General features: G+C 33.8%; 2 protein-coding genes across 2 annotated transcripts in view; both read left to right on the forward strand.

The window, feature by feature from the left end:
- LOC121248750 overlaps positions 1-13,951 on the forward strand; it is a 29,954-nt gene extending 16,003 nt beyond the window's left edge. The window contains exon 2 of the mRNA XM_041147307.1: positions 13,752-13,951. The gene's annotated coding sequence lies outside the window, so the exon portion shown is untranslated. The remainder of the gene's footprint in view (positions 1-13,751) is intronic.
- On the forward strand, positions 6,553-7,375 carry LOC121248748. The gene has a single exon (XM_041147304.1). It carries the CDS (start codon positions 6,907-6,909, stop codon positions 7,177-7,179), a length of 273 nt encoding a protein of 90 aa, XP_041003238.1. The 5' UTR covers positions 6,553-6,906; the 3' UTR covers positions 7,180-7,375.
- Positions 13,952-15,905: the final 1,954 nt, after the last annotated feature.

Here is a 15,905-nt window from a genome sequence, read left to right on the forward strand (position 1 = left end):
TTTTTATTCAAACTCAAGAATAAAAATTTGACAAATGTGTTTGAATGGTGCAGAAGCTCACCATTAGGTAGCTTCACAGATCATGTGTTAAGTACTTAATATACCATGTGATCTGTCGCACCACTATCAATTATCTTGTCATTAGAAGAAAACGTAGAAGGATTGATTTTCTTGGAATAGAAAATAAAGTATCTATGAAGAATAATGGAAGAAAAATCACCTGAGAGATGTTCAAAAGATTAAGAAGAAACAACATTCGCTGCTTGTTGTGGACAAGCTAGCAATCGAGTCTGAGTTAAGAATGGCTAGAAATCAATATTCTCATCGTGGAAAATATACCGTTGAGACCCTTTTTATATAAGAGAATATCTAAAATAAATATGTTACATATTCTTTGCTTAAAAATATAAAATCAAATCATCACTTCTATATGTTAAAATAAATTACAAAATATATTAGATTTTATTTTTAACAACTTATGAACCAAACTCTCAATTGATTAAGAATATTCTAGATCATGAGAAAAACATGATCGAACTCAATATATCAAGAGTTTTATTTCTTTCAATTGATGTGAAGTAAGAACAACTGATCATTGAATACACATATAATTAGGGAAAGAAATTACATTTCATAAATAATATTACTAAACTTCAGTAAGGTTTCATCATCAACCTTGGTTAAAATTTTAGTTAGACATATTTATAAAAATAAATTTCAAAATGTGATGCCCCCAGATTCTGCTTGGGATCGGACGGACATTTGAAGCGTCGGGACATGCAACACAAGGTTACCTGCCCCCGTTCACGCAGCGGATAATTTTTTTTTTCTTTAGCAATACTTTGCACCAAACTGAAAATATCTCAAATACTTAAGACATACTTCATACAAAAAGACATATTAAACAACTGAGATTATAACGCTAGTCCAAAATGGTTATGATCAAAAGAGTATGCGAGATGCAACTCCATAGTACAAGTAGTAATTTAAGTTAACTACTATACTATCATCGACGTCATACCGTCGCTTACTCGATCGTTTCCAGTTGGTCAATTCTCGACTTTCCTTCAGATCTTGTAACAAGATCTACCATTCGGAATGGAATTGTAATTGAGACTACCACAGTGAGATTTGATTACAAATTTCAGCAAATTAACAGAAAACCTCTACATAGGTTAATGATGCATGTATGGCAATAAAAGCATGAATGTATAATCAAAGTCATAAGTAATCATAAATTAACTTGACATACAACATAGCATAACTAACATAACTTAAACTGAAATGTGAACTGAACTTGACTTGTTTAAACTGAAACTTGACTTGACATGAACTTGATCTGAAACTTTACTTAACATGAACTTGGGCTTGAACTGAAACGTAACTTGACATGAACTTGAACTTGAACTAAAATTTAACTTTACATGAACGTGAACTGACTTATTTACTTAACATGAACTTGGACTTGAATTTTGACAATCAAAATGATTTCGCCAATCGTTTCGTCAAGAATAGTGAACAATCAAAATAATTTCGCCCAACATATTCTGTTAGATATGCTCAGACAATCAAAATGATTCCATCATGATTATTTTAAAACACGTACCCTAGCAATCAAAGTGATGACACCAAGAGTACCTAGTAATACTCTAACAAACAAAATGATTACGTCATGAGTATTTGCATAACTAAACTGGAGCTGAATTCTAACAATCAAAATGATTTTGCCAGAAGTACCTTGCGTGAATTACAAATGAAAATGTTCAGAAAATCATAGTGATAAATTGTGAGTATCCTAGACATAACTGATTTGAACGTAACTCAAAAGATATTACTTACTTGACATAGAAACATTTAGTAACATGGCATAACATGTAACAGACCTCATACTTAACATGACACGCTTGCAACAGTGAATATTAGATGACATGACATACATGTAACAGATAGTATAATTAAAAAGATGTACTTGCAATGTATAGTAAAATGTGACAGAATATCTTGCGTAACAGATGCAAAATTCATGACAGAATAAATTTTGTGTGACAGTTGAATATGTAATTACTTGGCATGGTACATAAGATAACATACATATATACACTGTAATTCATTTCCTTATCACTCATACACATTAAATTGAAAGTAAATTAAAAGTTAAGTTACCTCAGTCTTCGCGTTTCTAAGCAAAAACCCAAGAGCGATCACGAGAAACTGAAAGTAATGATTTCTAAAAGTTAGAACTTAATTACTAACAATTAGAAATATAGAAAAATATTAAATGACATTTTACCCTCTACATGTAGAAAAATAACCATTTTACCCCTAACTTAAGGATTTTGCATCCTAACTCCAAAAATCACCAAAATTTACATACCTCATGTAAATTTTTGCCTAAACTCAAATATCAAATTAAAAAAATTTAAAACTAAACACAACCATGAAAACTCTAAAGGAGCCTAAACTAACATAGGCTTTTTCCCTTGATTTTTGTTGTAATTCTCCCAATTTCAAAACTCATGAAAAACCAACTTTTTGCAACAAAGATCTTCATATCCTAAGTTTTAAAACATACTTAAACATCTATTAAAATAAATGCTAATCATTACCACCAAATGTTTTAGTAAAAAGATCCAAACTTGTTAACAAAAAACAAACCCTTGAATCACAAGTTTTGACCTTTTTGAAAACATCTCTAAGAATTCTAAAAAATAAATATTACATCTAACATATTCATAACATCATCCTAAAATCAACCATGTTTTAAATTATCAAACAAAAGTCACCAAAAATTACAAAACAATACTTAGAGTTTTCAGTTCTATACTTAGTCCAAAAGCGAAAACTTTTCTTTAATTAGCTTTAACCAATCTCTTGATCTATGGTTTAAAAAGATGAGATCTTCAAAATAAAGCATCACATGATTTAAAAATGTATCCTAAAGAAGATCCAACCATCAAACTTAAAATCACATGGCTAAAAATCAATAAAACATGGATCTAACCCAAAAATATCGAATCTTAGGTCTAACCAAAATCCTCTTGTATAGAAAAATCATATCCTTGAAACTAATACTAAATATCTTCATAACAACATCATGCATATAAGAGACATAGGATCACAAAATAAAAATATCAAAGCCGTTAGAATAAGATTAAACCACGAAATATTTAAACTTTCTCAAACAAAAACTATTTTTCCACTTCCAATTTGTAAGTTTCTATATTTAAGAAAATATTTCATCAAAAGCTTTATCCATGCAACAAATCCTTCATAAACACATGTTAACAACACTCCATTAAAGTTCCGGACCAAGATATGTCCATTAGCTTGGTCAAAAACTCCAAACTATAACACACTCTCCAATTTAATGTCCAGAATGACCTTTTCATGGTCAAAAGAACTTTTTACCAACCAAATGACCACGAAATGAAACGAATAAGATACACACGGAAACTATACTCAAATCCGAAAAACTTTCATGAAGAATTCATTACGAGAAAATACATAAACATAAGTCATAAATGGCCAAGCAAAATGACTCAGAAAACTACCCGAGAGAGCTCTTTTGGGTTTCTCTCTATGAACGGAGCGAAGAAGTGATAAAATGAAATGAAAAGTGCCTTGCATGCCTCTAGACTTCTAGAGGGTGAGGTAAGGGCTTTAATGACCCTTGAGGGTTGGTGCGTAGGTCACAAAAAGGCAAGAATAGTAGAGGGGGAGGGGCTGTTGCTGCCGCCATCTAGAAGGGGTGTGATGAGGTGGCTTTTTCCCTCACATCAAGGACTATTTTGGGCTGTTGAGGGTAGAGGTTGATCTTCCATGGGTGGGTGGAAAGTTTCTCTAGAATCTTTGCCAAAGTGGCCAAAATTCGTGGACCTTAATGGGCCTTAAACAAGTGGGCTTTAATTTGGGATTTAGAGAGAGTTTAGTTATGATTTGGGATGCTATCAAGCCCAAATCTAATTTTTCTTGGCCCAATCAAAATTCCAAGAATTAAAGGGTTGGATAATGATGTCATATGATGAATTTGATAAATTAATAGCATGTGGAAGTAATTTAATCAAGTGATTAAACACAATGCTAAAAATTAGATTAAAAAGCGTTTGGAGACCAACTTTAGGGTTTGGGGAAACCATTTAGGGTTTCGGTTTCAACCAAGCTTTTAGGGTTTCAAATGGATTCCAAGCATTTAGGGTTTCACTAGGGTTGAGATCCTCTTTGGTTCGGCACAATTTGGTTGATTAAAAGAAAAAAGAATAGGGTTGCGTTTAGGTGGCATGATCTCACACCTTGATTCCTTCACAAATCATCTCATTGTTCCTCTTTGTGCCAATTGTCCAAATAATATTCACCAAGTGTGGCTAAGATCATGTCAAATGTCCAAATAAAACTTCTCTAACCTAATTTGAACATTCCACACTGTGATTTTGAAAATACTGTGCTAGATGCTACTATATAGGTTACTATTCACTCTAGGAAAGTGAAACATAAGTTTCACATTGTAAAATCCTAAATACTTATACAAATTTAACTGTGCAATACATTTATTGAAATTCAATCCTAAAGTGCCTCGAAATAAGCAAAACGCGTTTTCGAACAAGTTTTTCGTCCAAAAATTGAAAATCGGATTGTTGCGCCATAAAATCCTAAATAATCAATTAAGTCTAATAGCGTAGACCATATCTCAATCTAACACTTCTAAATACATAAAATAAATAAAATCACACTTCCGGCACCATAGTAAGTGATAATTCTGGCTATGCTGACAGACTAAAACTTATGCGATTGGTCGAATCATGAAAATTTATGGTGTTTCCACAAGATTCCTAAAGCCTTTAGAAATTCTAGTAAGCTGTTACACAAAATATGAACGTAAATAAGCATTAAGATTAGGTGTGTAATCGGTAATTTATTTCGGTCATGTTTTGGACATATTTTGAAATCGAAACGGTCTAAGTCAATTTTGGAATTTTGATAACTGAAACAGACCGATTCATCCAAGAAATTGAAACTTTCGATATTTTTCAGTTTTGGTCCAATTTAGTTCTTTTTACAAGTGTAATTCGATTTTAGCTTTTTTTGTGGGCTAGTTGGTTTTTTTGACCCAAATGAAAACAAATTTTATCCCAAATATGATAGAGCCCAAAATATTATTTTCAAAAACACTATCCATATAACTAATTAACCAAATAAATAAAATCTAAAAAACTGCACAAACAATTGCACATACAACCGCCAAAGTAAAAGTCCAACCCCAAAGTATATAAAAATAGAATATCTTATTACCAACTACTTACCTTAAAATAAATTAAAATTACATATTATATTTATATAATGTACTCTTATTCTTATACCCTATTATATATGTAAGTATGTAACTTAATATATAAGTATAAATAATAACTGTGAGAGCCTTGTATTGTATATATATGTATAGAGGAATGAAATATAAAGATTATAGAGTAGCGTTACAATTTGAAAAATATACTAAGAGGATTCAGTGCTTGATTGTGTAGTTTCCATTCTTGTGCTCGTAGTCGTTGGGTGTGTAGTTTCCATTCTGGGTCCTTGACCGGTTGGGTGGTTTCCTTATGTGAAATTGTAGCCGTTTCCGTTGGGCCTGATTCTCGGCTGACTTGGTTGAGTTATTGTCTATATACTATAGTCACCTGCAAACTACCAAGATATAAGGCTAGGTACATTAAGAGCACGCTAAGTGGTACAAGCTGGATAGCCCACTAGCATTGTCTCTTTCTACCATATATAATCATCACCAATATAATTTAAATATATATTCAGCTCAACTATCACCAATTGGTAATGAACGAGACTGATCTTCAAATATGGACCAACATTTATGTCATATTATAATTATTTTAGTAAAAAATAAATTTATTTTAGTAGAAAATAATCATTTTTACAAGAAATAACTGGTCACAAATAAGAGAGTATTGGCTTCATCAAAACCATCTCTAAAATGAAAAGTACATATTTTTCATTAATTTAAAACCTCCCTAACCATAACCCCACATAAGATTAGCTATTAGATTAGTCAAAATAATAATATAATATTATTTGTTTATAATAATATTTTTAATTTATTTTTACAATTACAATAACTAAATATTAATTAATGATTTAATTTGATATTAAAATTATTATTTTTTAACTAATTTTTTTCTTCAACCTAATTAATTCTGATTAATACTTAAATCGTGATGGAATTAATTTGAAAGTTGGAAGAAGTGGTTTTATAATAAAGTAATGGGAATAAACCATAAAACACTATCTTAAAATATAGAAATGAAAGTAAAGAGGTCAAAGTTGGAATTTACATTATTTACCGAATTCAATGCAGCGTTTTTAACCGAAACCATTCAAATTTAAAGATTCCTCCTTTTTGAAGATACCGATTCCGGTGCTCTAAGCAGTTTTCTTTGTATGTATCCTGTAATTTCTGATCGGCTTCAACCTCGAATAAAACCAAAGTGAAGTGGCTTTTCTTTATTCCTATCCAAACCACTCGGTATGAATTGGATTTTATATACTGGAAACAGCGTGCGGATTATACTAACCTTAGTGGGCAAAAGACTGAAAGAGACAGAAATGAAGGATTTGTCGTATCAGGGACGGGAAGAAACCAAAATCATTGGCTGATCCGGACCCAGACCCCAAAACCACCAGCAAATTACTCCTCTTGTTGACGGTTTTTCCAAAACTTCAGCTCCTTTTCAAGTATCTGCCTTTCCATCCCTCTCTCCCTATATATAAAAGAGCCCCTCCATTTGATTTTCTATATCAAGCACATATCCTTCTCAGATCAATTGTATTCTCTAGTACACAAAATTTTGCAATTCCTAATTTCAAGAGCAAATCAGTCTAATTGTGAAGAGTTACACGAAGAAGATGAGTTCAACAAGCAGAGCTATTGTAGCAGCCAGCTTAGGAGTCGTGGAGGCCATGAAAGACCAGATGGGCATCTGCAGATGGAATTATATTATAAGATCAGCGCAGCAAAATACAAAGAACCATCTCCGGTCGTTATCTCAGGCAAAGAACCTCTCGTCTTCAACTTCTGCAGTGGTTTCAAGCAAAGTAAGAGATCATCAGGAGAAAATGAAGAAGTCAGAAGAGTCTTTGAGGACAGTCATGTACTTGAGCTGTTGGGGTCCCAATTGAGGCTTTGAGGTCTGCTGAAGAAAGCGAGCCACCGAGTAGTTCTCGGAGACGTCGTTGCCTGGAGGGAAATGTCAGTCCGAGCTTGTCATAGCGGAAATTGTAGACTTAAACATGGCATTTGGTTGATGCAAAATTATTAATAGTAAGGAAAATATTATTGCAAGCGAGTTTGTGCACTAAATCAAACACTAATTCTGACATGTAAAATGACATCAATTGAGATGAAAATAATTTTTGTGAGACAGGTTTTCTTTTTTTTTTTTCAAAATTTTTTTTCTCTTATTTTTAATTAAAAAATTCATCTCACGTTGGTATGCAATTTGATGTGTCAAACATCTTGCATAAGGCTCTTAATGTAAATTGTGAACTGTTGCACGTAATGGGTAAATGCTAGCTCCATTATATCAACCCTGCAGTAATGGTTGATTATTCAAGAATGTCTGATCTTTTTTTATCTGCTTCACATGCATTAATATAACATTTTATTTCCACTAATTTTTTGGTTTAAACCATAACTCAAAGAGCTTGCTCTAAGCGTCCTCATCATAACTTGATCTGTTATCTTTATATGAATCTGAAAGGCAAATAATATCCTCACCACCAATTAAACTGATGATTAGGAACACTTGATTTCCAAGAACCTTATAACTCACTGTCACCAAGGGTTGTTTTGGACTTTCTATATGCAATTTGGACATGCAGCTCTAATCATGTGTCCGACACCCTTACATTTATGACATATAATATCCCAATGTTTCTTTTCATGGATACCCATATAGTTTTTCTCATCATTTATGTCCCTTAATTTTGTTTATATATAATAGAGCTTGCATTGGTCTTTTCACTGATACCCATGCATTTAGTTTTAGGTCTACGATCACATGACTTACAAAAATAATGTCAATCCGCTCAAAAATTGTTAGTGCCTAGCTAGAGAGTGAATAGGATTTTTACGCTAATTATCATTTAAATATTCAGTTCATTTATTAAATTAACTACCACACATATATATAAAGAAAATTTTAAAAAAAGGGTTAAAAAAACTAATTAATACTGAGATCTTGTTAATAAATTTAGAATTTTCAAATAATAAAACCACTTTGAGTGCTTAGCTACCATGAGTTATAATCCATTGTAAAAGATAGGGGTTGCGATAAATTATGCCTCGTTTGGTTACACACAATATTAGATAAAAGTTTAAAATTAAATAAAATATTATTAAAATATTATTTTTATTTTGAGATTTGAAAATTTTTAATTGTTTATTACATTTTATATGAAAATTTGATAAAATTATAATGATTATATGAGATGAGATGAAATAAGATAAGATAGTTTGATCTGTATAACCAAACCAGGCGTTAATTTCACAGAATCTTTATAGACCCAGATAACATATATATAGGTTTTGAATTTCGTACCGACCGGCCAGTACGGTCGAAATATACCGCTTATGTGGCGTAGCCGGTACATAGAATGATATAGTTTCATACCGGTCAGAATTTCAATTGTTTTGGCTCGTACAGGCCGATCTTTTAGATTTCGGCCGATATACAGATTTCAGCATTTACTTTTTTCTTCTTTTTTTCATCTCTTCAAATTACAAGCTCATTTTTTGACCTCTCAATTCAGACCAGACTATTTATAATTTATATATATATATATATATTTATGTATAATTTATTCATATATAGAGTACTATTCTGAAACAGTACCGGTATCGAAATATCTCATTCTAATGCCTCGACTGAAATGGTCACTAAAACAGTATTCAAAACATTGATATATATTATAATTTTCACAAACAACCCTGGGATCTCTGAACACACCAAGTTCAAATCTATGGGGACAAACTCAGTCATCACTCTAATAGAATTTCAGCAACCCTGATGAAATCCTCGCGAACAATCTTCAAATCACAAGAAGATTAGTAGTTGTGGTTTAATAATAGAGAGAAACAAACAAGGCTTTTAAGGCTCAATATGTGTCAATAAAGAGCATTGACTAGCCATTGTCATACCTAAATTTTGACTAAAATGAGGTTAATTTAGATTATACTAATTATTTTAAAGTCAAAATAATAATATAATATTATATATTTTAATATTTTTTTTAATTTTTTTATATTTTATAAATACATTCAATATATTAATTAATAATTTAATTTTTACTGTCCAAATAAATTATTTAACATAAAGAAGAAAGGAAGATAAACCAAAAAGAAAGAAAGTAAAAGTGAATACTTTTTAACAAAATATTCTTTTGATTGATGAATAATATATCTCACCAAATATGACTTTTATTTTTCATTTACTGTAGCTCATAATTTGAATTGAAGTGATTTAACTAATTCAATGTAGCTGATTTTGAAAAAGAGAATTATTACAGACACAAAGATATTACACAAAAATAAATCAACAAATTAATATGACTTCACGTAATACGTTAGATCTATTTTATATTAAAAATAATTTTATAATCTGACATAATAAATCAAATTACGTCAATTTATAAATTTATTTTTTTATAATTAAATTACTTCGTTTTAAAAAAATTTAATCAAAATTTAGAGTTACTTAATATTTAACTAGTCGTCTAAGCTAGCTAGCTTTTCTTTTCAGAGGGTAATTATGGTTTCTTTTATGACTTTTTCAAACCCTGATAATCGCGCATGACTGTGTATAAATATGTTGGTGTCCTTCATTTACATCCTAGAGTTACATCCTAACCCTCTAGCTAGCGGTTGTTAGAAAGAAGGCCGAAATAGTGAAAAGAAATTAAGTTTTTAATAATTTTGAAATTCAAAACCATATATATTGAAAGGAGTAGAAGGGAGCCGTTCCTAAATATTTACAGAGAAGGTACATTCTCTCTAGCAACCCAAAATAGAAACCACTTCACCCCCCTCCCTTCTCCTAGATGCAATTTTTTTACAAGTGTTTATTTTTCTAGTCGGTATTTAAGTTTTGTTTTTGCTTTCTTCTGTTCAAAGCATGGAGAAATAGCATTTGATGTTTTCCAATGGCCAGCAACCATCATGCGCCTCACCATGAGATTCCTAAGCTGTCAATCTTCATATTGCCGAAGATTTTTGCCAAAAGAAGCGGCTCGTGATCCACACAAGTGTGGCCTTCACACGCCACCACACAAGGGCTCTGTTGCCACCACACACAGTGCTTTCTGGGGTCAACGATCTCGGCAGCTCAGGATCGAAGGCCCAGCACACTCCTAGCATGGCGCATGTCCTTCACGCGCCATTACAGCTTCTTTGCTCAGTGTTTTTTCGATTTTCAATGTTTTTCAATTTTCAGTGTTTTATTGTTATTCTATTTTTTTGGTATTTCCTATGTTTTCTATTCTGTTGTTTGTGTTAGGTAAAAATAAAATGAAATATACTATTTGACTTGTTGTCCATAGCAGGAGAACTCTCTACTCTATAGGAGGTGATTTTCTCTCTACTCTTTTGGAGGATGGGAGTCGGTTATCTTAGACAAACCGGGATTGAAATCTCTGTTCTTATAGAGTCTCATAATTTTAGAAGGTTTTGTCATTAAAAAGCTTATAAAAGTTAAGACAATGTTTATCACAAAGAGATTTGTGTGTGGAGGAGCCCCAAACAGATAAGTAATTTGGCCTGTAATCTGGATTTTTTTCTCTATATTTATTAGTTACAGCTGTAACTTCGATTTTCATTGAATGAAATAAAGTCTATTTTCAAAAAAAAAACAAAAAAGGGTAAAAATGTCTCTAGCTCATATGGCATTCTAGGCCCAACTCAAAGGAGGGCTCTTATCAAAAAGGAAGAGAGAGAGTAAGAAATGAGGGGACAAAAACTTACGTAGAAAAAAAAAAAGTGGAGGAAAAAGAGAAAAGAGGGTTAGGCATGCAAAGTGAGCAACAAAGTGACATAAAGCAATCACTGACAGGAACTTAATAAACAAGGGTTCTAAGATCAGACATATGGGGGATGGCTTCTAAACTTCTAGGCAATTAGAGACGGAGCTTCTTCAATCTCCAAATGGAAAACTCTAACTTTATCATTTGTATAGTGAATTACGAGAGACCATGAAAAACTATAAAATACTCCTATTTTTAGTGGATTTACACCCGAAACAACACGTGGACGTAGGTCCTGTGCCAAACCATGTAAATCTATGTCTTGTTCTCTATTTATATTTATTGTATTTATCTTATATTTACTACAATGAACGTACATACAAATATCCTATTGCTGCTCTAGACCATCATCGTGAATTTCAAACAATACTAATCAAGACCTGAGCTATCACCGTGTGCCAAAAATTACTATTTTTCCCTCTTCAATCTGTTGATATAAAACAGGCCTTAACATATATGTTAGATTGTTTTGGAAAAGAGAAATTATACTTTCAGCCGCCCGAAGTAAATGCCGCGTAAGTGACTGCTGATGTGGAGAAATTTAATCGATATGCACCGTTTCGATTCCACTCTTCCCTTAATATTTTCTTCCCCATTCCCTCCCACTCTGCATCTGCGTTTCCTCTCCTCCTAAGACTAGAACTCCCTCTCTCGATCCTTCCATGATTACAGTACTGTCGAAGATGGCGAGTCCATCCCCTTGAAGCGCCTCCATCAAAGACTCTGAAACAGTGACCCAGAATTTGAAACGGCACATACCGGCGAGAACAACAAGTAGGATGAAATTATACTTGTTGAAGACTCTGAAACAATGACCCAGCGATGTTAAAAGGATATATGATATAGAATTTTTCGTTTAGAAATTCTATTTTTGTTTAAGGATGATAGAATTTGAAGTGCATCCTGGAACTTTCTTCTTATATTCTTTTTATAATAGCACTGCACCTAAACCCCTAGGTTTTCAGTATCCAAGTCAAAAAGATGTTCTGCAATATATTCACCCAGTTCAACACGCCATGAACAAAACAATCTTCAAGAAGAGAACCTCAGATGGTCCCATTTCCATATTCTTATGGCCTCTACTTCATCAAACATCCCAGCTTGGCCAAGAAGATCTAAAGTGTTCCTGTAATTTGGTGAAATATTAAAATGATGGATCATTAAACTAAGATATTAGCGTACAAGTTCTAGCAACCCGGCTTGGGGTACAAACAAATAATAAACCCACAAATGTTATATCAACTGGTTAGGGTCTTAGAAACCCATACAAAGGGCAAGATATCTAAATCAGATCCTTACTTGTCCATTTAATCCCACTTGATGACCCACACGAAGATATGCTTGAAGACCCACATGAAGATTTGCTTGAAGACCCAAAGAATCACACACTTCGCACACATTGAATGGAGCAAATACAAGGGGAATCATTGCACATCATACACGAAGAAATGTAGTTGACTGAGAAGAGAAGTAATGATCTTACCCGCGAAGACGACGACCCACACGAAGACCCATGGTTACGAAGACTAGACGAAGACTTTCTCCTTCAACTTACTCCCACACGAAGACCAACAAAGAAACAAAACAGATGGGACCACTCCCACACGAAGATGAAGACAAGGCAAAAACGAGATTTGCAGTTCTTCAAATGCAGACGAAGACGCTTAGCTTTGGGTATTTTGATTTGTCTTTCTTGACTTTTTTTTCTCTTTCTTTTTTTTTTATCGGCTGACGTGGCCCTTGCCACATCATTCGATTGCGCAGCGACTCCAACTAGCCGCTTGTCCGTAGAAGATAAGATGACAAAACAATGTGGGTTGGAAAATGAGTCTGTATCATTAGGCAACATCTAAGCAGGCTAGGGAGAGAGGCGTGATAAGGACCCTGCTTGAGGTGGCAATTCACCAAGAAGTTACTTTTGAGTGAAACAACCTAATATTAATCCTTTGGGACTCAACTTGGAGAAAACGAGTGGCTTTTGTTTATTCCAATCCAAATCTCCCGACTGCTCAAAAGAAAAAAGTGGTCCAAGACACCAAATACCTGGCATGGATTGGCTTGTATATTGGAAAACAGCGTGCGCGTTAGTAACTCAAGTCGACAGCATTATTTTATCTCAAAGTGACTGAAATGTAAACCATTGGCCCCCGCACCCGGAAACCACCAGCAAATCATGGTTTAGCTTTGGTGGGTATTCCCAAACTTCAGCTCCTTCCCTAGTATTCGACTTTCCATCACTCTCTCCCTCTATATAAAATGAGGCTCCTCCATCTGGTTTGCTACATCAAGCACGTATTCTTCTTGGTCCAGTTTTATTTGCTACACGAAGTTTGCATTTCCTTTTTCTCTAATTTCGAGGGCAAAGAACAGTCTTTCGAAGAGTAGAAGATGAGTTCGACAAGCAGAGCAATTGTAGCACAGCCAGCGTAGGAGTTGTGGAGGCCATGAAAGACCAGATGGGTATCTGCAGATGGAATTATATTATAAGATCCGCTCAACAAAATAAAAAGAACCATCTCCGGTCCATGTCTCAGGCCAAGAGCCTCTCCTCAACTTTTGCAGTGGTTTCAAGCAAAGTAAGCGACCAGGACAAAATGAAGAGGTCAGAAGAGTCTTTGAGGACAGTCATGTACTTGAGCTGTTGGGGTCCCAATTGAGGGTCTGGTAAGCTGAAGAAAGCGAACCAGTGTTTCCTGCGAGAATTTGCCTGACGGCCATTCATACGTCGACATGGCGATGGGAAATGTCAGGCCGAGATGGTCATAGTAGAAATTGTAGATTGAATATAGTATTTGATTGATGAAAAATTATGGTAAATTGTGAACTTTAATGGGTAGATTCTCCATTAATACGAGCCGTGTTGAAATTGTTTGTATTCTTCAATCTTCTGAGCTACTTTTCATGGATGGTCGTATTGCATGCACCTAGCAGTGTTAAAGAAATTAGAAATTTTACCAAATTTACAAGATACAGTGCAAAACTAATTTATTAACTTCGTCTTGTTTGCGTATATATGCTTTCGGAGTAGGCCTCTTCAAGCGATTGTGTTGCCAAAATCTTGCATCGCCAATTGTACAACGTAGACACCCAAAGGGCCGACAGAGCTACCTAATCAAGCAGATGCCATATATATGGTATTAGGTTTTGGAGAAGAAGAGAAAATAAATTGAATAAAAAATATTTTTTTAATATCTTTTTTGTTTTAAAATTTGAAAAAATTGTATTTTTTTAATATGTTATTTGGAAGTTTAAAAAAATTATAATGATTAGTTAATAATTAGATAAAAAAATTAAAGATTTAAAATTAAAAAATATTTTATATTTAAATGATGTTTGAAAAGTAAATTATAAAAAGTTTTTACATGAAATAATATCTTGGAAAAAACCGTGTGCATGTTGAAGTGAAGTAACTAGTGCTTTGTCACGATCAAACCTGCAAGCAATATCCAACTTTTTCCCCTAATAAAATTAAATTATTAATGGAAAAAAAGTAATCATAAAAGGACAAAAACGTCATTTGGTGACATCCAAACTCGCCCAATAAAATTAAAAAAAAAAAAAAAAAAAAAAAAAAAAAAAAAAAAAGAGAACAACCAAAATCATTGGCATAGCTACGACATCACGTTTCTGATTTTCTAGTAGGGATGTTACCCACCCATTGACGGCCCGACCAGGTTAGGAGGTCATCTTCCACCTTGCCCTTGGCCCCACTCTTCCGTCATAGTAGTCCGTTTCTATCAAATAAGCGAGCGGATCTCTCAAACCACCGTCTGATCACCATAATCCAAACCTCAAATAAACATTTAAACTCTAAACCAACAATCTAAAAGTTCATAGATTAAAAAAATAGATAAGTCTTAGATCGAAAATAATTTTGCTCAAGGGTCTACCCACCGTCAAAGCGCAGGAGCCGTGGGTCTGCACACACTGACAGCATGACTTGGCCATAGGTATGCACTGCATTGCGGAACGTGGTGAATGAGAGAATGAGAAGATAAAAAATGGAGAACAAAAGAAGATAGGTAGGAGGAAAAGAAGAAGACGAAGAAGAGAATAAGGGGAAGAAGATGAGGAGGAGGAGAAGGTGGTGGAGAAGAAGAAAAGGAGACATCATGCCGCTGTAATGAGGAAAGAAAATTAGGAGAGGAGAAAAAAGATAGGATTCAACTTTATATACCTCAATGGGCAAGTGGGTACCCTGCTCAGAACCCGCCTACTTAGAGCATTCCCATTGGGTTTCCCATATCTCCTTTTTCCCTATAATTTAAGAAAAATTTTAGGGTTTTGAAGAAAAATCCCTCCCCATCCCAATCTCCATTTTCCAATTAGGGTTTACAGTGTGTATGGGGAACGACTGTACATCTCATCGCATTCAGTTTTGCCTTCTTCCTGCGTCTTCTTCTCTTTCGGTTGGCCCCTCCCTCGCAACTCCAACAATCATAGCCCTTCTCTATCGGCAATTTTTGTAAGTTTGATTTCAGTTTCTTCAAAATCGTTACCATTTCTCTCTTCCCTTATTTTCTTGTGTTTTTCTTTTCCTATCTCTCTCCTTCTCTGTTTCTCTCTTTCCCTTTTTCTTCCTCCCGACGCCATGATCAAGGTATAAGTATGCGATGGAGAGCCTACAACTCTCTCTCTGCATTGGCGATCTCTTCGCTGTTTGGCTGTTGAGAAAGTTGAGATGCTTTCACCAACTTCATTTTTTTTTTTTTTTTTTTCACTCTCATTTAGAATGTGATTTTAAGCTTTGTTTGAGGAAACCACTTCTCATTTTTTCTTGCATTACCATTGATTTGTCTGTATTTTTTTGGTTGTGTTGACTGTTTGGC

The sequence above is a fragment of the Juglans microcarpa x Juglans regia genome, chromosome 2D, assembly GCF_004785595.1.
Source record: "Juglans microcarpa x Juglans regia isolate MS1-56 chromosome 2D, Jm3101_v1.0, whole genome shotgun sequence".
Taxonomy (NCBI): domain Eukaryota; kingdom Viridiplantae; phylum Streptophyta; class Magnoliopsida; order Fagales; family Juglandaceae; genus Juglans; species Juglans microcarpa x Juglans regia.

Excerpts from the sequence above, each read along its gene's own strand:
- LOC121248748 (XM_041147304.1), top strand. The coding sequence starts at position 6,907 with ATGAGTTCAACAAGCAGAGCTATTGTAGCAGCCAGCTTAGGAGTCGTG.